Source organism: Castanea sativa, chromosome 1 (assembly GCF_040712315.1).
Source record: "Castanea sativa cultivar Marrone di Chiusa Pesio chromosome 1, ASM4071231v1".
Lineage (NCBI taxonomy): Eukaryota > Viridiplantae > Streptophyta > Magnoliopsida > Fagales > Fagaceae > Castanea > Castanea sativa.
In genome coordinates, this window is record NC_134013.1 from 90763243 (window position 1) to 90785506 (window position 22264).

Genomic DNA, 22264 nt, shown 5'->3' on the forward strand with positions numbered 1-22264 from the left:
TTTTATTTATTTATTTATTTATATTAATAAAGATAGCTTTTTTATTTTATTTTATTTTTATTTTTATATAATCTTTAAGGTAACCTTATTACTCACTCTAACGGGTTTGGGTGACATGAGCAATTAGACATAGATATTAGATAAGTTCCCTATGTTACACGAAACACCTTAACATAAATATAGGGTTTTAGCTTTCTCCTTCACTCCATTTCAGCTTTTCTTTTTTATCACTATTACCACTCAAACCCAAACACACAGAGCCAGAGAGAGAGAGCGAACGAGAGTGAGAGAAAAAGAGAGAGAGAGAGAGAGAGAGAGTCTGTATCTCTGTGTGTGTGATTTTCACAGTCTCTGACTGCTACAATCTCAGGTACGTTGCATTCGATTTCAAACTCCATTCCTCTCCTGAACTTTTTTTTTTTTTCCTTTTCTTGTTCTTCAATGTCTTTGAAGTCTCCGATTCGATTCGCTTCATTTTCCTCTGTGTTTCGTTCCTTCTTTGATTTTTAGGGTTCATAATACTGCAATTCACTCTTAACTTTATCGTGATTGCAAAATCAACGAAAGTTTCTTAGGGTTTTTTGTTGTGAAAAGCTATGTACGATTTTCATTTAGGTTTTCGGTGTTTAATCTAATGTAGATTCTCACATTGTTTGAGTTGGGTTTAGGATCGTCTAATTTCTCTTCTTTTTTTTGGTTTAATAATTTTGAATTTACGTTGTACTTGATGATACGTTATATACGTGTGTATGTATTGGTTGGTGTAGGGTTTGTTTTGAATTCTGGGGTTTCTGATAGTATTTGAAAAAAACGAAGGTTTTTTAGGGTTTAATCTAATGTAGAATTGTAGGTTCTCACATTGTTTGGCTAGGTTCACATTGCAGTTGATGATATGTTTATGTGAATGTATGTGTGGTTTGGGTTAGCTTTAGTTTGATGATTTGGCTTATGTTTGTTCCTCTTCTTGGCATTTATGAATTATTAAAAAAAGTTTCGTAGCTGGTATTGGATTATTATGTGATTTTGTTTGCGTGCTAGTGATTCAACCATGAGTGTATGTTATATGTAGATTTGTGTGTTGTGTTTAAGGAGGCATTTGCTATTTTTGAATTTGAATTTTTTTTTTTGTTGCTGTTTTTGCTAATGGGTTTCATTCTTGGAGTTCAGGAATTCTTGAAGATATTTCGTTTCGACTTTTGAATTCTGTTTTGCATATGCACATTTAAATTTGTGTTTGCTGGTTTCATATTTTCTGTTCCCCTCACAGAGATTTGGTATTTGTCAGTTAGGTACCATACAACACCTTGATTTTGTCTCGCCGAGATGGCGACGAATTTAGTGATGACCAGTATACTAGAAAAGGTATGATGTTTTTGAGCTTCTGTTTTTGTAGTTCTCTGTGTGATGACTCATTTGAGTTAATTTCTTGTGCAAGGGAAAACATATGTGGACCAAGTATTTTACCTGATATGTGTTGGCTGCTTTGTGTTCATTTGCAGATGACGGGAAAGGATAAAGATTATAGATATATGGCGACATCAGATTTGCTAAATGAGTTAAACAAACCGAGTTTTAAAGCGGATGCTGATCTGGAGATAAAGTTGTCAAATATAATCATTCAACAGCTTGATGATGCGGCTGGCGATGTTTCAGGATTGGCTGTGAAATGGTATTGGACTTGTTGCGGATCCCCCTTTTACTTGATCAGAGATGCTCTTGCTTAGCTGCATGATGTTTGTTTCAATAATTCTATATTTTAATGATAGTATCATTATTATTTTTTCACTTATCAAAAAATAAAATGATAGCATCTTTTCCTTGACCGTCATATTCAGTGTTTCTATTGGTGGTGTGTTTCTTTTTTGTACTAAATGCATGGGTGATGATAGGTTTCTTAACATCCTAGTTTCTGTCTTCTTGTGTTAGAAGTACTTTTTTTTTTTGGATAAGTAATAAAGATATATATTCAAGAACACTGCCTTACATAAAGAAGAGAGAAAAAACAAAGGTAAAGATACTAAATACAAAGAAGAGAGCTAAGGAATGTATTCCACCAACCAAAGAGAGTATCTGCAACCGTTCTTGGCAAGACCCACGAAATCCCAAAAGATCTAAACACCAAACTCCACAACCTATGAGCCTTACCACAATGAAGTAACAGGTGATCCACCGTCTCTCCATTACAACGACACATAATGCACCGGTCAGCAAAAACCATCCCTCTACCCCTCAAATTATCACCTATAAGAATCTTATCCCACACAGCAGTCCACACAGAGAAGGAGACACATCGAGGAGCCTTAACCTTCCATACACCTTTCCAAGGAAAAGTAATGGGCAATGGGCTTCTTAACTTATTGTAAAACGATCGGACAACAAAATCCCTATTCTTTGTCAACTTCCATCGCATACGATCTTCATTCACAGTGGGAGGTAGCCACGTACCCTGTTCATTAATATTGCTTTGCATGAAGAGTATTTGTTAGTTTTGATGAAATTGTTGAACTTTAACCTGCTGAACTCTTATTGTTGCCATGTGTTGATGCATGTACTTAGTTGAAGATGGTGGTATTCACTGTAGTATTTTAAATATGCAACAGTTTTGATTTAAAGATCTGTAGAGTTATAATTGTAGATAGCCACAATTCATTTTCTATGAAGTTCTAAAGTGGTATTCTGGTGATTGGGTGCAATTGTGGGGTTTCCAATTTTGTTATGAAATTAATTCCTTATTTTTTCAAGCAAGGCATGCATAATGAAAACCTTAGTAGGAATTATGTTATTAGTCCGACTGATTATGTGTAAAGTATATGCAAGTGAAAGGTTTTGAGGGATAACCAAGTGGTTCCAGCACCTCTTGTGGTGCCTGGGCACTAGGGTTTGAATCCCACTGGCCCCCTTTCCCTATTTACCTTGTTTGCAAGTGGTGGGAAAATATGTAGAAAAAGAGTTGTGTAAAGAGATGCAATAACATCAGTACTTCTGTTGTTCATTTCTTTACTTGATATATATTTCTTGTTGGTGTGTGGTGTTGCAGTCTTGCTCCCTTGGTCAAGAAGGTCAGCGAGGCACAAGTTGTGGAGATAGCTAATAAACTTTGTGATAAACTGCTAAATGGGAAGGATCAGCATCGTGACATTGCTAGCATAGCTTTGAAGACAATAGTTGCTGAAGTTTCTACACAATCTCTTGCACAGTCTATTCTTATTGCAGTCACTCCACAATTGATAAAAGGAATTACTGGTCCAGTGAGTAACTAAAATTTAAATGTCACTTCCTTATCAAATGGGAGATTTTGGATTTGAAATGAAAAATTTGTTCTTATCTGCTGAATAACCTTTTATGCCAATAGCTGTAGTTCAAATGGCTCATTCTCCCGTTGTGGGTTCAAGACCCTCTGAATACGTGTGTTACTTATCAATAAAAAAAAGGTGAATACCCTTGACAAAGGGAATCAAGTAATTTTAATTAGGAAATGAAATAATGTATACCAAGAATAATGTGCTTAGGTAAGTCAGCAGATCGTGTACAATGTTAAAAAATTGTGAAACTTGAAAATAAGATTTGAACACTTCACTCAGGAATAACATAGAAGAGTATGACAACACTACAAACTCAGAAAAAGGAATGCATCCTTGTGCTGTTACAGTACACATCCTGTGTATTGGGATTGCACTTCTTTTTTAACGAATTTATTTACCTAAAAAAATGGAATGCATCTGAAAAGACTTAAATAATTTTAACGTGCTTAGTTGGTCAGCAGATCTTGTACATATTAATGAACAGTGTAACTTGAAAAGAAGATAAGAACGCATCACTCAATAGAACAGAGTATGCCAACATTAAAAACTCAGAAAAAGGAAAGTAGCTGAAAGCATTGAAATGAAGAGAAAATTGAATTGGGATAACATCTTGGCTTCCCCATTTTCTATCTTTTTGGTTTGGTTCAGTTATATAATATGGCTCCTCAAAGGCAATGTACGATTTATTTTATGTTATATCCCCTATGCTATCATTTTGGTATTTTATTTATTTCTTTCTGTATCATTTTCATTGATAAATTGTAGGCTTCCTGCTAACTTTGTGCCTCCATCTTCTTATTAGGGAAAAAGCACTGAGATCAAATGTGAATGTCTTGATATTTTATGTGATGTTCTCCATAAATTTGGTAATCTAATGGCAGCTGACCACGGACTGCTTTTAAGTGCTCTTCTGTCCCAGTTGAATTCAAATCAAGCCAGTGTCAGAAAGAAGACTGTGTCTTGTATTGGTAAGCTTTATTAATTAGTTCCATTGATTGTGTGTATTAATTTTTACTTTGAGGTGGTGTTTGTTCAATGTTTTTGTTTTTCTGTTGCTTTATATTGAAGACTGTGACTGGACTTAAACCTTTCTCACCAGTCATAACTCAGCTGGTCATTTTGGTCAATTTTAGAAAATAGGTTTTCTAGTTTTGATTTTCATTGTGTCTGGAGTCTGAAAATGCAATTGAACATGGCTTTTGATTTGATGGAGTGCCACTAGAATATTCAATTGGAGATACTGTGGCTGTTGCAATTTGTGACCTTTAATGTGGAAAGTTCTCTTTCCACTTTATTATGGAAAGTGGAAAGTAGAAATGGTACACCTTTGTTTGAAATCCATTCCCATATCTTTTTTTTTTTGGGTGTGTGTTTGTATTTTAAATGAACTGTGAACAGCATATTATTCGTATTGTCAATTCCTTTTAAAGCTAAAGAAGCTAAAGATTTGTAGGTATGCAGGCAAACAATACAATGTACTAACATACGTTATTGTCCTATTTACAAAGATAATACTCAGGGCATATAATAACTATTTCTTTTGACTATGTTGGAATAGCCTAGAATTGTGTATAACTAATGTGATGCCAGTCCAGTCCATTCCCTTTGGAAAAATATAATTTGTTACAATTTTTTTCCCCAAAGGGTACAAAAGATTTCATGCAGCATTTTTTTGTCTTCAGCATCTCTTGCTTCTAGTCTGTCAGAGGATTTGTTGGCTAAGGCTACAGATGAAGTTGTTCGGAACTTGAGAAATAAGAGCACAAAATCAGAACTGACCCGTACAAACATTCAGATGATCGGTGCTTTGAGGTGAGCTTTATAATGTGTTCTCTACATAATTATTTTCCAAAAAATTAAAAAGGACATTTTTTTTGCTGTTTTCCTTGGTGAGTTTGAGGCTCAGTACTTATGGCATGTCAACTGTTTGTTTCTTTGCTGCAAAGCTGCACTTTGTGGGGTAAAAAAAAACTTGACAAGATACTTATGATGTTGGGATGGGCCACAATTCCCTATATGGAGTAACGAAGTATATTCTTTTTTGAAATTCCTTAAATTCATAATTATATATGAAAGCACGAACCTTGGCTGCATTAGCCTACATTTATGCGATGCGTCACTCTCCTTTGAAATAAAAATGGAACTCTTTATTTAGCCTTCCACCTCATTATTATTATTATTATTCTCACATTACTTATGAAAAATGATCTTTTTCTGACGTGTTATTAATCAACCATGGTGTCTCAGTCGTGCTGTTGGATATCGTTTTGGACCTCATCTTGTTGACACTGTTCCAGTGCTGATTAACTACTGCACAAGTGCATCGGAGAATGATGAGGAGCTTCGTGAGTATAGCTTGCAGGTACTGTCTGATATTTTTTTGTTTATTCTCTTTTGAGATTTTTCATTTTGTTTAGATTACTGCAAATACATGTAGAGTGTATGATATTTCTTTTTTTTCTTTTTTTGATAAGTATGTAGAGTGTATGATCTTGTTTGGTACCTCCCTGTTTAAATGCCTTGTCTTGAAATTGCAATATAATTCTTCTCCCTTCCTCCACTCCCTTGCCAAAACAAACTTACACAAAAAGAAAAAAAACACCATTTTTTTATAGAAGGTAAAATACTGTTTTTCTAAAATGTCTAATTAGAGGTGGCATGACTACAAATGAAAATATTGTTTGCTTTTCAAGAGAAGGTAAGGGTACTATGGGAATTGAAGAAGTAGGAAATTTTATTTTTAGAAAGTGTTCAACTATTTTTTGGACATCCCAAAAGAAAGCAAGGCATTTAAATCAGGACGGAAGGTATATTTGTTTTTGATATTTTCCTCCTGTGATTCTTCTCATATATGTTGAATTTTGATTGCAGGCACTGGAAAGTTTTTTGCTCAGGTGTCCTAGGGATATTTCTTCGTATTGTGATGAAATTCTTCGCCTTTCCCTGGAGTATCTAAGTTATGATCCAAACTTCACTGATAACATGGAGGAGGATACTGATGATGAGAGTCATGAGGAGGAGGAAGATGAGTATGTTTTGCTCTGATTTATTTGAGTTAATACATGACATTTTGTGGATAGATTTGTTTAATTATGTGTGGTCACTATATTTATTGTAGCGAGAGTGCAAATGAATACACAGATGATGAGGATGTCAGCTGGAAGGTCCGACGAGCAGCAGCCAAATGCTTAGCAGCATTAATCGTATCTCGTCCTGAACTGCTCTCAAAGCTATATGAGGAGGTATCTTTAAAATTATAAATTTGTTCAGAAATGCAGGAAATCGTTCATCGTTTTGATCTTAATTTCTAATATAGTTTTGAGTCTTGTTAGTCATATAATTCATAATACATTTGATTCTTTTTTGTGCAGGCTTGTCCAAAATTGATTGATAGATTTAAAGAGAGGGAAGAAAATGTGAAGGTATAGCTTCAATGGATTATTGTTGGATATTTAATTACTAATTATGTTGTTGGTTATCTAATATTGTAAATTGTAATGTTGCAGATGGATGTCTTCAATACATTCATTGAGCTGTTGCGTCAAACTGGAAATGTGACAAAAGGGCAGAATGACATGAATGAATTGAGGCAAGTTAATTTTTATGTTCTTCTAGTGTCAAATGTTAAAGAACCACTTCCAGCCTTTTCATTTTGCTCACTGGCTTCTTCTTCTATTTATTTATTTTATTTATTTAACTTCTCTGATGTAGAGAAAATAGTTAATTATTTTAGAGTTTTATGTTGAAGGCCTTGTTCGTTTAGTGGTTGTGTTTTTTTTAAGCCATGGCATTTTTTTTCCTTCAATACTTGTTTGATTTCTGTTTGTGGTAATTGCTTTTACTTGATAGCATTACTGCAAATGTTATCAATAAAAAACTAATGCTAAATTTTGAAATTTTGTCCAGTCCAAGATGGTTATTGAAGCAGGAAGTGCCAAAGATTGTTAAATCTATAAATAGGCAGTTACGTGAGAAATCCATCAAGACAAAGGTAGAAATTGCTGATATCATTGTGGATCATAGTTAATGGACCCATTAGTCTTGATAGCATTCATTTTGTCTGTTTGCAGGTTGGGGCATTTTCTGTTTTGAAGGAACTTGTGGTTGTCTTGCCAGACTGCCTTGCTGAGCACATTGGATCACTAATTCCAGGAATTGAAAAAGCATTAAGTGTGAGTAAATAGCCTGTTATTTATCCAAAAAGAGTAAATAGCCTGCTGTTGAAAGTGTATTGAAACTTGTTTATTTTTTTCCTTGATACTGAAATTTTCCATTTCCCTAATGTTTCTTCTTTATTCATTTCCAGGATAAATCCTCTACCTCGAATTTGAAGATTGAAGCTCTTATATTTACTCGATTGGTTTTAGCTTCACATTCTCCTCCTGTGTTCCACCCTCACATTAAGGTATTAGCAATTGCCGTGTGTGTTTTAATTGTCTTACGTGAGCATGAGAAAAGAATCATTTGTTTTCCTGTATTCTGATGTTGAATAGAGGTGATTCTATTCTGTATTATTTTAAGGGGCTATGATGTACTGATTTGACTGAGACTTGGTAGATCAATGCTACACAATGAAGACCTATTTTTTTTGCCTCTATTCTGTATTATTTTAAGGGGCTAGGATGGACTGACTCAACTGAGACTTGGTAGGTCAATGCTACACAATGAAGACCTTTTTTTTTTTGCCTCTCCCACTCTACTTACTTGCGTGTTCTCAGGGCGAGAGTTAATAATATGGGCCTATTCAATTTTTGGGTACATTGTCTGAAATGTAAACAGTATCCAGAAACCAAAATCCACCCCCCACTGGAAAAAAAGGGTTTAATCAGTAGTTGATGCTTTAAGGGTGTTGTTTGGTGGGGTTTGAGTATGTTATGGTTTCAGAGCAATATTCCTCGTTTGGCCAACCATTGAAATTTGATTTTTTTGGATAATATAATTTGATTTTTACTGCCTCCGTAACATCTGTCAAAATTGGAGATCTATGTATGATGTGATGATTTTCTGAACGTATTTCTGGCTACAATCTTTGTGAACATATTTTCTGGTGACCTTGTTAGAGAATTTGATGGCCAAAGTTTAAACTGTATGTGTTGATTCCTCAAATCAAAGTTATCTTTTTTAGACATCTATCAAAATCAGAGATTGATGTTGGATTTGATGATTTTCTGCCAGAAGTTCCTACTTACGACCAATTGTCTGGCTACAATTTTTTGTGAACTCATTTTTTGGTAATGTTATTAGAGATTTTGCTAGCTGAAGTCGAAATTGTATGTGTTGATTCCTCAAATCAAAGTTTATCTTTTTAAAAAAGAGAATGATTTCAGTCCATGTTCTTGTAATTGGGCCTCCCTCCATCTTCATTCTAGGTTTAATCAGTAGTTGATGCTTAAGTGTGTTTGGTGGGGTTTGAGTATCATATATCTTAAGAGCGATATTACTTATTTGTCCAATCATTGAATTTTGGATTTTTTGTGATAAGACTGATTTTTACTGCCTCCTCAACATTTTTCCAAATCGGAGATCTATATTTGATTTGATGATTTCCTGCCATAAGTTACTCACCATTGTACAGATACAATATTTGTGTTCATATTTTCTGGAGACCTTATTAGAGATTTTAGCTAAAGTCCAAATTGTATGTTCAAAACAAAGTTCCATTTTTTTCTAAGAGAGGCTGATCTCAATCCATATTTTTATAATAACCCCTTCATCATCTTCATTCTTGGTATCCTACTTGCACACATGATGATCAATGTGTGATCAATCTCTTTAATTCGATTGCATTTAGAATTTAATACCTTATGGAAAAATAATTCCTACATTTGTTTACAATTTTCCCTGTTTGTTTTTTAAGTAGTTGTCTCAGTTTGAGCCACTTGATTATCTTTTCCATCGTACGTAGACCTTCTTACTTGCCAGTGTATCATTTGTAGAAGAGGTTTTGTTTGCAAACCAAAGTGAAGCTTTGCAAATTATAATTTAAAAAAAGAGGCCCCATCTCAGTCCATGTTCATGTACTATGACATACATCTTAACCTTCATTGCACTTGTGTAAAAAAAAGAAGGGCCATCTTCATTTTAGGAATCCTCTTTGTACATAGGGGAGATTCACAATGACGAATATATGCAATTTGGTTTCCTTTGGAAGTCAGTGCTTAGAAGAAAGTGAAAGGGTTATGCTATGTCATGCAGTCCTCGATCAGTTTGAGACACTTGATTTCCTTTTCTATCGTATGTGTCATATTCTTACTTGTAGTGGTGTTAGTGTTTTTTGCTATGTTAAAATACACTTTCCTGTAACATGTTTCTTGAGTAATTCTCTGTTAACATGTTTCATGCAATCAGTATGACCACTGTTATGTGTATCGTCTTGATGAGTACACAAAAATAGAAAACACTGATTGTACTGTCTGGTTCATTTACATTTTAAACTATGTTATTGCAGGCCCTTTCTGGTCCTGTTTTATCTGCTGTTGGTGAGCGTTATTATAAAGTTACAGCTGAGGCATTAAAAGTATGTGGGGAACTTGTCCGTGTTGTGCGGCCAGATATTGAGGTGACTTTCTTATTCACTCTTACACTTTGGGATCTTGTTTGGTCATCTTCTAATCTTTGAATGGTTTTTTTTATTATGTAGGGTTTCGGTTTTGATTTTAAAGCATATGTTCATCCCATTTACAATGCTATAATGTCACGCTTGACAAACCAAGATCAAGATCAGGTCAGTGGAATTTCTAATAGGAGTTCTCCTTGAATGTTTCGATTGTCTCATGTGTCTTCTTTTGCAGGAGGTTAAGGAGTGTGCTATCTCTTGCATGGGACTTGTTGTGGCAACATTTGGTGATAACCTCAGCACAGAGTTGCCTGCATGCCTTCCTGTACTTGTTGATCGGATGGGAAATGAGATAACCCGGCTTACAGCTGTGAAGGTTGGTTTGTTGCATATGTTGTACGTATTTAAGGTCTTTTAGCTGGATTTTGTGCATGTGCATATGCAGTTGCTTGTCTATGTCAGTGTCACTTGTTTGAGCTTTATTATCTAAAAAGGTTGTACTCAATGCACTAGGCTCTTGCTTTTGTGAGTCTAGGCAATTTGAAGTGGTTGGTAGACAACCTTTTTTTTTTTTGATAAGTAACAAAGATTTATTGATATAAAAAAAGAGACACTCAAGTGTACATGGATATGGATCAAATACGAAAATTACATAAATCAAGTAAATCCAAAATTGAAGAAAAGGATTGGTTTCTCCACGCTGACAACCAGTCCATTAAGGTTCTAAAAAAGAATAACTTTAGATTAGGCAAAGAATGCTCACTATCTTCAAAGCACCTACCATTTCTTTACTTCCAAATACACCACACCAAACAATAAGGAACAACAATCCATACATATCCATTATGATGGCGACCAAACTAACCTTGCCAAGAAGCAAGAAGGTCAACAATAGACTTTGGCATAACCCAACATACTCCAAATAAACCTAGGCTCATAGCCCACAGATTCATAGCAACCGGACAATGAAGGAAGAGATTGTCAACAGTTTCACTATTACACTTGCGCATATAACACCAATCCACAACCTTTGTATCTCTCTCTCTCTCTCTCTCTCTCTCTCTCTCTCTCTATATATATATATATATATATGTAATGAAGCCTTTTTTGTCCCAAATGAGCTCAGAATCTATAGTTGGATGCATTTCCTTGACATTTCTAACTGCCCACAACATGTAATGAGTTCGTATTTGTTGGTCAACTTCATTTGCATTTATTAGATGCACTATTTAAATGTTAGAAATGTAAGTGTTATGCTACTGATGAAAAACGAAAAAAGAAATGTAAGTTATGCCTAAACTTCTGAATGGTTGTTGTGCTAAATAATGTTAGAATTGGAGTCAAGTTGGAAAAGGAGCAAAAGTTCCATGTCCTATTTTCTGACTACCATTTGTGTGTGTGCATGTGTGTCAGTGGGATTGGGGCTGAATATGGGAAGCTGTCTGAGCAATCTATTTGTCAGACTCAAATGTTCAACTGAACAGTATTTCTATCTATATAGTTGATTATCAGATCTGTGCATCACACTAGGTAGTCATTTATAATATATGTGGATGTGTGGTTCATGTTTGTGTGTGCACATGCCCGTCACTGGATTATGGTAATCTAAAGACTTGATGTGTTTTGTATCCAGGCATTTGCTGTCATTGCTGCCTCTCCACTTCAAATAGATTTGTCATGTGTTTTGGAGCATGTAATTGCAGAATTGACGGCATTTCTACGGAAGGTATGAAGATTATTTTGTTTGCTGTCTTCTTAATGATATTTTTAATGACGCTCAATTTCTTGCAATGATTTTTAAGAATCACTCAACATCTGCTGAATGAATTTCTGAACTTTTTTGTTTGTTTTGGAAAACAGGCTAATCGGGCTTTGAGGCAGGCTACATTGGGAACCCTGAATTCCCTGATAGTTGCTTATGGTGATAAAATTGGTCCATCTGCTTATGAAATTATCATTGTGGAACTTTCATCTCTGATAAGGTTTTCTCTTGTTGCTTCACCTTTTTAGCCCCCCACTCTCTTTTATTTCAAAGTCAGGTATGGTTCGTACCCATGTTGATTACATTCTAATCCTGCTGATTCTCAATAATCTATATTCCAGTGATTCAGACTTGCATATGACGGCTCTTGCCCTGGAACTATGTTGCACCCTAATGGCTGACAGGAGGTCAAGCCCAAGTGTTGGTTTGGCTGTTAGAAACAAAGTTCTTCCACAAGCACTAACATTAATCAAAAGCTCATTGCTACAGGGGCAAGCCCTTTTGGTATGTCAATCTGCATTTTTGGACTTGCATTTTGATCCAGAATATATGCTTGTTAAAAACCTTCCTTCTTGTAATTGCAGGCTTTGCAAAGCTTTTTTGCTGCATTAGTTTATTCAGCAAACACTAGTTTTGATGTCTTACTAGAATCTCTTCTTTCAAGCGCTAAACCATCTCCACAGTCGGGAGGCGTTGCAAAACAGGCTTTGTATTCAATTGCGCAATGTGTGGCTGTTCTCTGCCTTGCTGCTGGTGATCAGAAATGCTCATCGACTGTTGAAATGCTTACTGAAATCCTGAAAGATGACAGCAGTTCCAATTCAGTAAGTTCTTTTTTCTAGGTGTTGGCATCATTTGTATGTCAATGTTATACCTGAAATGACGTCATTGTTGGATGTTAGATATTGACTGATGATTATTCCATTGTAGATTCTCTGTTCAAGATTTTTTTTTTGACTGAGTCAGTCTTCTGTTGCGGTTGCTTGAAGTTTATGGAGTTCATGTGATGTTTGATTAGATAGAAATGTAAAGACGTATTAATGATAATGAAATTTTCTTAAAAGAATTAATGTGTAAAATACAATGTGGTTTATTGGGTAGGCTGGTTTTATCTTTGTAAATCTGTATTCCATGCATTTATGCATATGCACATGCATGTACACAAACACGTGTATCGAAATCAAATGGAATGCTGGATTCTTTTATCTCATTTTTAGTACCAGACTTGTGCATCATGTTTGCCTGGTTCTATGAGATTTGATCACATTTTCAAGATTTCAGTTTTTAAACTGCGTTGGAATGACAGGTGGCTTGTGTTTGGTGCATGTGCATGCAACCATTTGTAATACAATGAAGACTGTAGTCGAGTAATAAACTCTAAATAAATCTTTCATGTTCTCCTGCCTCCTCCCTTGGCCCTCCCCCCACTTTCTTTCATATTCTGATTTTACTTCACTAGACTAATTTTTTAATCTTTTTTGTTTTCTGCCAATTACAATCACTGTCGTTATTCCTTTTTAGGCTAAGCAGCACCTTGCCTTGCTATGTCTTGGCGAAATTGGGAGAAGGAAAGATCTAAGCTCGCATGCACATATTGAGAATATTGTTATTGAATCGTTTCAATCTCCTTTTGAAGAGATAAAGTCTGCAGCCTCCTATGCTCTTGGAAATATTGCTGTTGGTAATCTGTCCAAGTATCTGCCTTTTATCTTGGACCAAATTGATAATCAGCAGAAGAAACAATATCTTTTGCTTCATTCCTTGAAGGAGGTGTGTGCCCTAAATTACCAGTATAGCTTGGAGCTGGATACCTTCCTATACATTGTTCTAATTTCTGTTTATCTCATGTTGCAGGTAATTGTACGACAATCTGTAGATAAAGCAGAATTCCAGGATTCTAGTGTTGAGAAGATTCTTAAATTACTATTCAACCACTGTGAAAGTGATGAAGAGGGTGTTCGTAATGTTGTAGCTGAGTGTCTGGGGAAAATTGCACTTATTGAACCTTCAAAACTTGTTCCAGCACTTAAGGTATTTAATCAAATGAATTTGTTGACTTCTCCTCAAGTTTTGATGAATTCCTTATTTTTACATTTGATGGGGGTCTGTGTGTTTGTTTTATACTCTTAATTTCCTATAGGTACGAACAACCAGTCCAACTGCATTCACTAGAGCTACGGTTGTCATTGCTGTAAAATATTCTATAGTTGAGAGGCCTGAGAAGATAGACGAGATTATATACCCTGAGATCTCATCATTCTTGATGCTTATAAAGGATCATGACCGGGTGAGTCTCATACCTTGGCATCTCATCATTCCTCTTTAAAATACCTTATAACTTTCCTTCATTCTCTCTGGGTTGTAGTGGGTTGGTTTGGGCTTTGAACCATATAATTACTGATTTTTCATGGGCGTGCAGCATGTTAGGCGTGCAGCAGTGTTGGCTTTAAGCACGTTTGCTCACAATAAGCCAAACCTAATCAAGGGGCTTCTTCCAGAATTATTGCCGCTTCTTTATGATCAGACAATTGTTAAGGTAACTTCAGATTTTGACATTGTACATATTAAACGATTCTTTTCCGTAATCTGAAGTAGTATGTTATTGATAATTCCTGTGCATATGATTTGGGGTAAAGGATTTTATTTATTATTGACTAGTTAGTTGCTCGCTGGATTTGTATTTGGAACTTATTTGGTGCAGTTAGTACACATCTTCATTCCATTAAAAATGCTTTGGCTATACTAATGTTTTAGTTCGCTTAACTGTTGTACTTCCATTTTATTGTGATTTATTATTGGGCTTTCATGTGTAGACCTATGACTGAACGTATTAATGTGGCTTGGACATTTCGTTCCTTTTTTATTTTTATTTTTATTTCCAATTAGTCTGTGCTCCTCTCCCTTTCTTTCTTACTCTTGTTTGTATATCTATTGTTCACCAGTGATATATTGATGTATTGACATGGTGTTCTGTTTTTAAATTTCTGGCGCAGCAAGAATTAATAAGGACAGTTGATCTTGGTCCTTTCAAGCACATTGTGGATGATGGACTTGAGTTGAGAAAGGCTGCTTTTGAATGTGTGGACACATTGCTTGATAGTTGTCTTGACCAAGTGAATCCTTCATCTTTTATTGTTCCATACCTGAAATCTGGTCTGGATGGTGAGTTGGTTTTTTTCTCTTGCCTATAATTTTTTATTCTCACTTAGTGTACCTTTCATATTCAGTTAGACTTGTGTTGGACAGTGATGTTAGATTCAACTTTCTAATGCTTTTAGATTTTATCTTTCAAATTAAATGCTGTGATTGGTAACGTAATGGTGTTCATGGTTTTTATTGCTTCAACAACTAATTTGGATTCTCTTTCAGATCATTATGATGTCAAAATGCCTTGCCACCTTATCCTTTCAAAACTTGCGGATAAGTGTCCGTCTGCTGTATTGGCTGGTTAGTGATTTCATTGATTTTTCTTATCTAAGATTTAGCTGAGCTTTGGACTTTCTATCTAATGTTAGTTTTGTACTCTTCAGTGTTGGATTCACTGGTCGATCCTCTGCAGAAGACTATCAATTTTAAGCCAAAGCAAGACGCTGTCAAGCAAGAAGTAGATCGTAATGAAGACATGATTCGCAGTGCTCTTAGAGCAATTGCATCGTTGAATCGCATAAGGTTTAGTTCTTTACTTTATTGGGTTACTTTATTTGGTGTCCTATTTGTTGTGTGGTTTTCTTATCCATTTCTAATTTTTCAGGTAGTTTAACCCCTTATTATGATTAGGTAATACTGTCCTTTATTTTAAAGTTGGGGGTGGTCATAGAGGCCATGTGAACTAGAATCTTGTTCAAACTCAGCTTTGTAGGCCAAAATTCTGAGCCTAAGGGAGGAAAGGGTTGTTTAATCAATATATTTGCCTTAATTGATCCATTTCACAGAGGGTTCATTTGTTTGTAATTTTCACACTGCTTGAATTAAGATTTCTACTATATAGACAAGTTTAGAGAAAAGCTTTTTTGAAATAAAGCTCAAGAATGTCTTTTATTGATAACTTGGACTGGCTCATACACTTGATTTGTCTTTCTTCTTCATTATTATTATTTTTTGCGGGGAGAAGATTTTTGGGGGGCAGGGTTTTGCAATACTGATTTGTCTAATGCTTCAATTTGTCTTTTCTTCTTTAGTTCATCCATTTTTTGGGAAGATTTTTTGGGGGCTGTTTTCTCTTGCCACTTTATCCAAGAAGCTTAATATATATACTTCCCATCATGTTTAGTGGAGATTTCATCCTCCTGAAGAACCCACCTGCCCCCTGCGTCTTTTTAATACTCTTACCTAAGTGACTTTTTTCAACCTGTTGATTGTCAACTTGTGAATTGGACTTTGCACCATGCTGTAGTGCCTTAGGGAGAGTCAGTTGACAATCTAGATATCGTGATAGTGTAAGTAGCTGGGTTTGTAATAAAACTTGTGGTTAAGTTGGCTATTACATTGCTTGGATGCAAGGCCAATGAGCCTTCTCCCATTACAATTGATTGGAGGGTGAGGTTATGAGTTCATGACTCACTTGGTGCGTGTGAAACTTATCAGTCAAATAAATAAAAAACCTTTGATGCAACAGTAAGTTGGGAAGTGAGAATTGAGACTCCACTTTGAGTAGCCTGTCTCATCCTTAATCTTGTGGATGGAGTTAATATAACTTTCATTATTTGACATCAATGATAAGCGCAGGCCTTCCTTCTTTTGCCTACACCTCTCTCTTGTTTATGCCCCTGAATATGTGAGTGTCTTATGAATGAATCTCTTCTAATGCTTCTACTATATTATTTTATTCTGCAGTGGAGGAGATTGCAGCCTCAAGTTCAAGAACCTTATGACTGAAATATCAAAATCTCCTACGCTATGGGACAAGTACTATTCCATTAAGAATGAGTGATGGACATATCAAGACCTAGCTGTCATAGTGTTATATCGGAGTTTCCCTGCAAGGAATGTTGGAATAGAAAATTGCTCCAATGATGCGTAGAAGATAAGCTATTTTGGTCAGCAAAGGTTTGAAGTGGTAAGGATCATGTCACCATGTTCTTACAGGGAAGACATGTATAGGCTATGCATCTGTCATTTGGTTATATGATGGCTTGACCATTACTCTTCCCCCAGGCCCCATGATTTGGGTTGAAAATGCAGAATATTTGTTTGCATTTGAGGCAGAGTAAAGTTGAGTATACAATTACTTGTATTGATGAACAGATATGGAAATGCAATCCAATAGATATTTTTGTCTCTTGAGCTTGATTGTCAACTTACATACGATTATTGTCATTTGTAGCTATAATGAATGAACTTATAACCCCTTCTCTAATGTTGTTGCTATCAGCTTCTACAAGTTTGGTTCATTTCTTAATTTGAAATGCTCTACCATTATTTTTTTTTTTAATGAGAAAGCAGTTTGTGCTGCTTTTTTAGCATTCTCACCGAGCAGTATATTGGATTTATATATTATTCAACATGTCCATTTAAGTAAATAAATTAGCAAAAATCGGATTACTAGGAACTAATTGCAACCAAAATAGACATTTAATATACATATCAAACTGTCGTAATTAAGCTCTTTATAGAAATTACTTGAATGCTCCCATTTTAAATAGTGAATGAGTTTCTACAGTTTTGTAGAATATAAAAATAGAGAACATAAATGAAAATTTTGGGCGATACTTAATTGAGAGAACGTAATCAGGGCCTCTGGTTCTACTCTCAACCATGGCCTAGCTCAGTCATGGCTGAGTTATGCCTGTAAGCCCATTTCTCCAGGCCCAATTTGTTATGCAAATTGCGGCTTCCTACGGGAAGGCATATAGTTTAGGTATTAATTTGGCTAAATTTGGAAGTACAGGTTATCTAAGTGCAACTACCCCACAGATTACAGGGTCAGGGTCTCAAAGCATTTTACTTTTTTTTTTTATAAATATTTTTATTTAGGCAGCAAAATAAAAGAATTGGGGTAATAGTTTTAAATGGAATGGATATCCATATAGGAGTGACATGACAATTTATTTGAGGGGAAATTAATAAATGGAATGGAATTTTTTAAGAAATATGAGTTTCGTAGGAAGGAATATGGTAAATTAATATAAATTGAGGTTTAAATTAATAACTTTTAGTAAGGCATTTTCTTATATTTAAATATTTATTCAATAATGTGTGTGTGTATATATATAAATAAGTTGCCTATTTAAAATTAAATTTTTTAATGTTTTTTTTGAGTAATTTCTATTTTAATTTATTTTTTTATGTTTTGATATGCAAATTATTAATTACTTCACCTTTTGTTTTCAAGTTTTGCTGAAAACCTGTTCCTCAAACTAATCCAATTAATATCTATTTTATTTACTTAAAAAAATACATAAAAATAACTATAACAAGTATTGTCAATTAAATTTAGTAAATACTATTTGTATAATTCATTTTAGTTTTAAAAATATATTTTAATACATTATTTTGAATATTTTCTTCTATTTGTATAACTTTTAAAAAAATTTTAAGTATGGAAATAAATCTAAACTTCGTGCGCGCACACACACATATATATATATATCATTTCATTATATAAGAGGCACTTTTTTATTTAGAGGCCTTAGCTAAGGGAAGAGTTGCCTTGAGAAGGAATAGAACGATTCTTCTATTTCATTTTCATTTCATTATATACATTGCTTAAAAAAGTAGCATAACAAATTAACAATACATTCATTTTTTATTTTTTCAAATACAAATAAAATATTGTGGACATACTTGCCAAGCCGGCATGCTGCCCTTATGCCCCCTGTCCCCACACACACACGACACAACCATGTCACAAGTAGACTGTAGTCATGCTTATAGACAGGGGCACATGGTACTACATGTCTACACCTCCAGTGCCTTAATGGTAGCTATGGCTAACGCTTGTGAGGGTAAATGTGTGCGGAAACATGGTGGTGTTCCATATTGACTAGAGACGGAGAGATAAAGAAGTTTATAACTCTTGGACATTTCTTTACTATTGTTTTGTGTTGAGTGCTTGCTAAATTCTGTATGTATAAGATATTTACTAGGTCGAATTAGGCTATTTAAGCGATTACGGCGTGTTCTAATTGCAACTTGATTAGTTGTATTGAGGTATTAATATAGACGTATATTTTACAAATGCAAGATCAATTGCATTGACAATAATAACAAAGGAATAAAAGTTTCATCACTAAGCAATTGATGCGGTTGGAAGCAGATGGAAGAGAGAATTAGGAAATTTAAATTCTAGAGGCATAATAAGATAAAAAGATAGATAACTGGGAGCTACGCTCAACCATATATAATACAAAAGGCTTGATTTGGAATCCCACATTTCTAGCATATATAAAATCTTAAGAAACAACTACTCCCATCGTGACATAACTTCCAACAGCAGAAAAAACAACTCACAAGACAAATAAAATTACGAGACACACATAACACGACTTAATTCCTACAAAGTTTATTTTCAAGATAAAAGAATAAATAACTAAGACCACATATTTCCAACTGACTTTAATCTTCCAATGGCTACTCTTGAATGCTTACTTGGAAATTACATATCCATTATAGCACTACATCAACAATCAAACAACCATCCGAATTACACAGGCGTTGAACCTAAACTACTTGGATGATGGAGCATATTGTTTGTATCAAAGTGAGCACCAAAAGAATAATAGCAGCAATGGCAGAAGCCGTTACCCAAGGAGTGCTAAAATATTGATTTTTTAGTATGGCGTTCTATCTGTGCCATTCTACCTCATAAAATGCATTCAAAGCTTCACAGAGTTTGCAGTAATCAGAGTTCATACTTCTCCTGAAGATTCCTTTGCTGAGATTGTTAATCATAGATGTCACTGCATTACTGTCGCCCAGCCTATTGACAATGATTCCCTCATCACTAAGTAAATCCACATCTTTTGTAGTATTAATAAGATGATCCAATATGAAATAGAAATCCGTAATGCATGCATCTCTTCTATAATCACATTGCTCTAATGCCATAGTGTTTCGAATAAGAGCTTCTGTACAATCCAGGAATTTTAAGAGTGGGATTTCCAACACCCCTTTTTTGAAATTTAAGTCCAGAACGCATTTGCTTGGAGCCACCTTAAATGTTACTCCTGCTTCACGCAGCTGTGTTGCAGAGTACTTAGGAAAAACCATTTTAGTTTCTCTGTAAGGTAGAAGCTTGTTGGGTGGAGGTAGTTGAAAGAACCTAAGCAAATCGGTGAAGTATTGTATTTCCACATGTGGGGCTTTATTATGAATGTTCAGGGACTTAAAGAAGTAAAAAGCAAGCTGAATTAAAGATGGGAAATTTGAGTAATTGGGAATGGTAAGTTGGTATAGTTTCTCAATAACAAAGAATGGAAGCTGGTTTTCTAGTAATAACAACTCATGCCTCACCACATCTAATAGCCATGCTTCCACAATCATAGGATCGTCATTTTCCCATCTTTCCTCATAAAATCTAAAGAATAGCCCAAGAATGAAGCTTGCATCCAACTTGATCAGTTTCAGAAAATCATCACTTTTAAGATGAACAGTCTCTACATAGCGACGCTGAATGCTATCTTCCATCTCCCTTATACTGTTTTCTAAGTTCTTCAAGTTGATCTTAGCTCGTTGCACGAAGCTCTCGAAGTATCTTGCTTTATGCTTTTCCATGGTTTGAAATCTTGTTTTGTCGTGGTGAGTGGGACCAATTGAAATAACATGAGGAGTGTAGGCTTCTTCGTTCAATTTGCGAAGGTGATATGGAACGTTGTAGATGCGGCACCCAGTTGACAATGGAAGCTTAAACATGGCTCTGATGTCATTTATCAGTCTATTAATACATGTTTGAAGAAACTTGAAAGAAGTAATTGTTTAACTTAAATAACTTACTGTAACTTTTTTTTTTGAAATGAAAACAAGTATTAATAATCAGGATATTACTGTTTCCTTTTCATTTATGTATGATTTTTTATTAACTCATACATTGCATAAGCAGGACTGATAGTATATATAATCGTATAAGCTTAAATACAAACATAGAGTTTAAGTTACATCTAATGTAGTTTTGATTTGTATTGAATACGAATTTTAATAAATTCATTATTGAATTGCATTTTCCTCTTATACCCTTCAGGCATAATAGATTTCAAGATAATCTAAGATTAATAACACTCTCATTTATATAATGTAAAATTTTCAAATTTTTTTTAATAAAAATTATATGTAAAAAATAGTTTATGGATTGTATAGAAAATAACATCGTATTGAGATGAAATTTGTCATCCGTGCCAAGAAAATAGAGAAGAAGTAATCTAACAAAGAGATTTTCAAATTATTAATTGAATAAAAAAGTGTTATGTGGTGTAATATTGCTTAAAATAATAGTAAATGTAACTTGACATGACCATATATACATACATATATATATACACCGGCTAGGTATCACATAGGAAAGATTTTATAGGATACGTATAATGAAAATTCTCAAAATGTTTATGAATTTTTGAATTGGTATGCTGTTTAGTGTGCATCTAGCATCAACTTATTTAACTTTTTATTGAAAGTGTATTGATTTTTTTAAAAAGTGAAATTTTAAAAAGTTGTACATAAAAACTAAAAACTAACCAAATAAACTGGATAGAAATAGACAATTAGTTTCAACTACTAGAGTCATCAATATACTGATAGATATGTTAATAGTAGATAGACATTTATTTTCAGTCTGTCTCTTTGTTAATTAATTCAATATATACATATATATATATATATATTTTTTTTTTTTTTGTTACTATATTTTTTTTTCACTTTCCAATTAAATCTAAAGAAAGTAGAAAAGGTACTACCAATATTATTATAGAAGATATATAGAAGACTTCAAACATGATAAATCAATTTCTTAGTTGCCCTTTTTTTTGTTTGTGTTTAAAAGTAGACATAATAATTAAAATGCTTATAATTATCTGAGACAACCAAAAAAATGCATCAACATTTTAAATAATGACTTTCTCAAATGTTGGTGTCCAAATGGTAACACACGCACACAACATAAATCTGGTTACAAAACGAGGGGTTAAATAAAATATAAAAAAGAGGTTAAATTACACAAACTTTTCAATCTAGAAAGACAATGTAACTTGAATATATAGGAAGTGTTACGAAAACTACCTCAGTTAATTGTGTAGCAGCTGAAAGAATGAGCCTTGTAAATTGCAAACTATCAAATAAATCGATGAGGATATATATAATAAATAAGTCTACTACTGCAACTGCAACTAAGTCTAATAATATTACGTAAGCTCTTATCCTTTAACTTTACGTCACATTTTCTCAGGTCTTTGTATATTAAGTAATACTAAGCTTCATTGGTAAGAGCTTTAAAGCTCAACCAGCATTTTTTATGATGTTTTTAGTGGAGATGTTCATGGTTTAAATCTCATTTCTTATAATTATTGAAGTATATAATTAAATAAAAAAAAGAAAGAAAATTTTAAACTTTATATGGAAAGCTTCCTAAAGCTAGTGCATTTTTGAGTTGTTAACTGTATCTCAGAATAGTATTATGTAAGTTGTGGTACAAAAGTTGTAGTCTTTAACATAATTCAA

The 22264-nt window shown here is 34.2% G+C and overlaps 1 protein-coding gene and 1 pseudogene across 2 annotated transcripts; one reads left to right on the forward strand and one right to left on the reverse strand.

Annotated features, from left to right (window-relative positions):
- The first annotated feature begins 97 nt into the window (after nt 1-97).
- Nucleotides 98-16976, forward strand: LOC142620375 (cullin-associated NEDD8-dissociated protein 1). 2 transcript variants are annotated; one of them, XM_075793752.1, is made up of 29 exons: nt 98-370; nt 1286-1362; nt 1500-1669; nt 3038-3248; nt 4105-4270; nt 4985-5114; nt 5550-5664; nt 6174-6331; nt 6421-6544; nt 6674-6724; nt 6809-6891; nt 7209-7293; nt 7373-7474; nt 7609-7707; nt 9751-9861; nt 9943-10026; nt 10094-10234; nt 11492-11584; nt 11719-11840; nt 11962-12124; nt 12205-12444; nt 13142-13390; nt 13475-13651; nt 13761-13907; nt 14040-14156; nt 14614-14782; nt 14990-15067; nt 15151-15289; nt 16454-16976. In XM_075793752.1, exons 2-29 carry the CDS (start codon nt 1324-1326, stop codon nt 16548-16550), a joined length of 3660 nt encoding a protein of 1219 aa, XP_075649867.1. In that variant the 5' UTR covers nt 98-370; nt 1286-1323; the 3' UTR covers nt 16551-16976. The 2 variants fall into 2 exon arrangements, with proteins under 2 accessions (XP_075649867.1, XP_075649872.1); XM_075793757.1 differs by having other exon boundaries at nt 203-370; nt 1290-1362.
- Nucleotides 16977-19279: 2303 nt separating this feature from the next.
- LOC142637084 (UPF0481 protein At3g47200-like) lies at nt 19280-20470 on the reverse strand (annotated as a pseudogene).
- Between the last annotated feature and the right edge of the window lie 1794 nt (nt 20471-22264).

Coding starts and splice junctions, on each gene's coding strand:
- LOC142620375 (XM_075793752.1), top strand. CDS start 1,324: ATGGCGACGAATTTAGTGATGACCAGTATACTAGAAAAG. Junction 11,841..11,961: donor GAACTTTCATCTCTGATAAG/GTTTTCTCTTGT, acceptor TCTATATTCCAG/TGATTCAGACTTGCATATGA. Junction 12,125..12,204: donor TACAGGGGCAAGCCCTTTTG/GTATGTCAATCT, acceptor TTGTAATTGCAG/GCTTTGCAAAGCTTTTTTGC.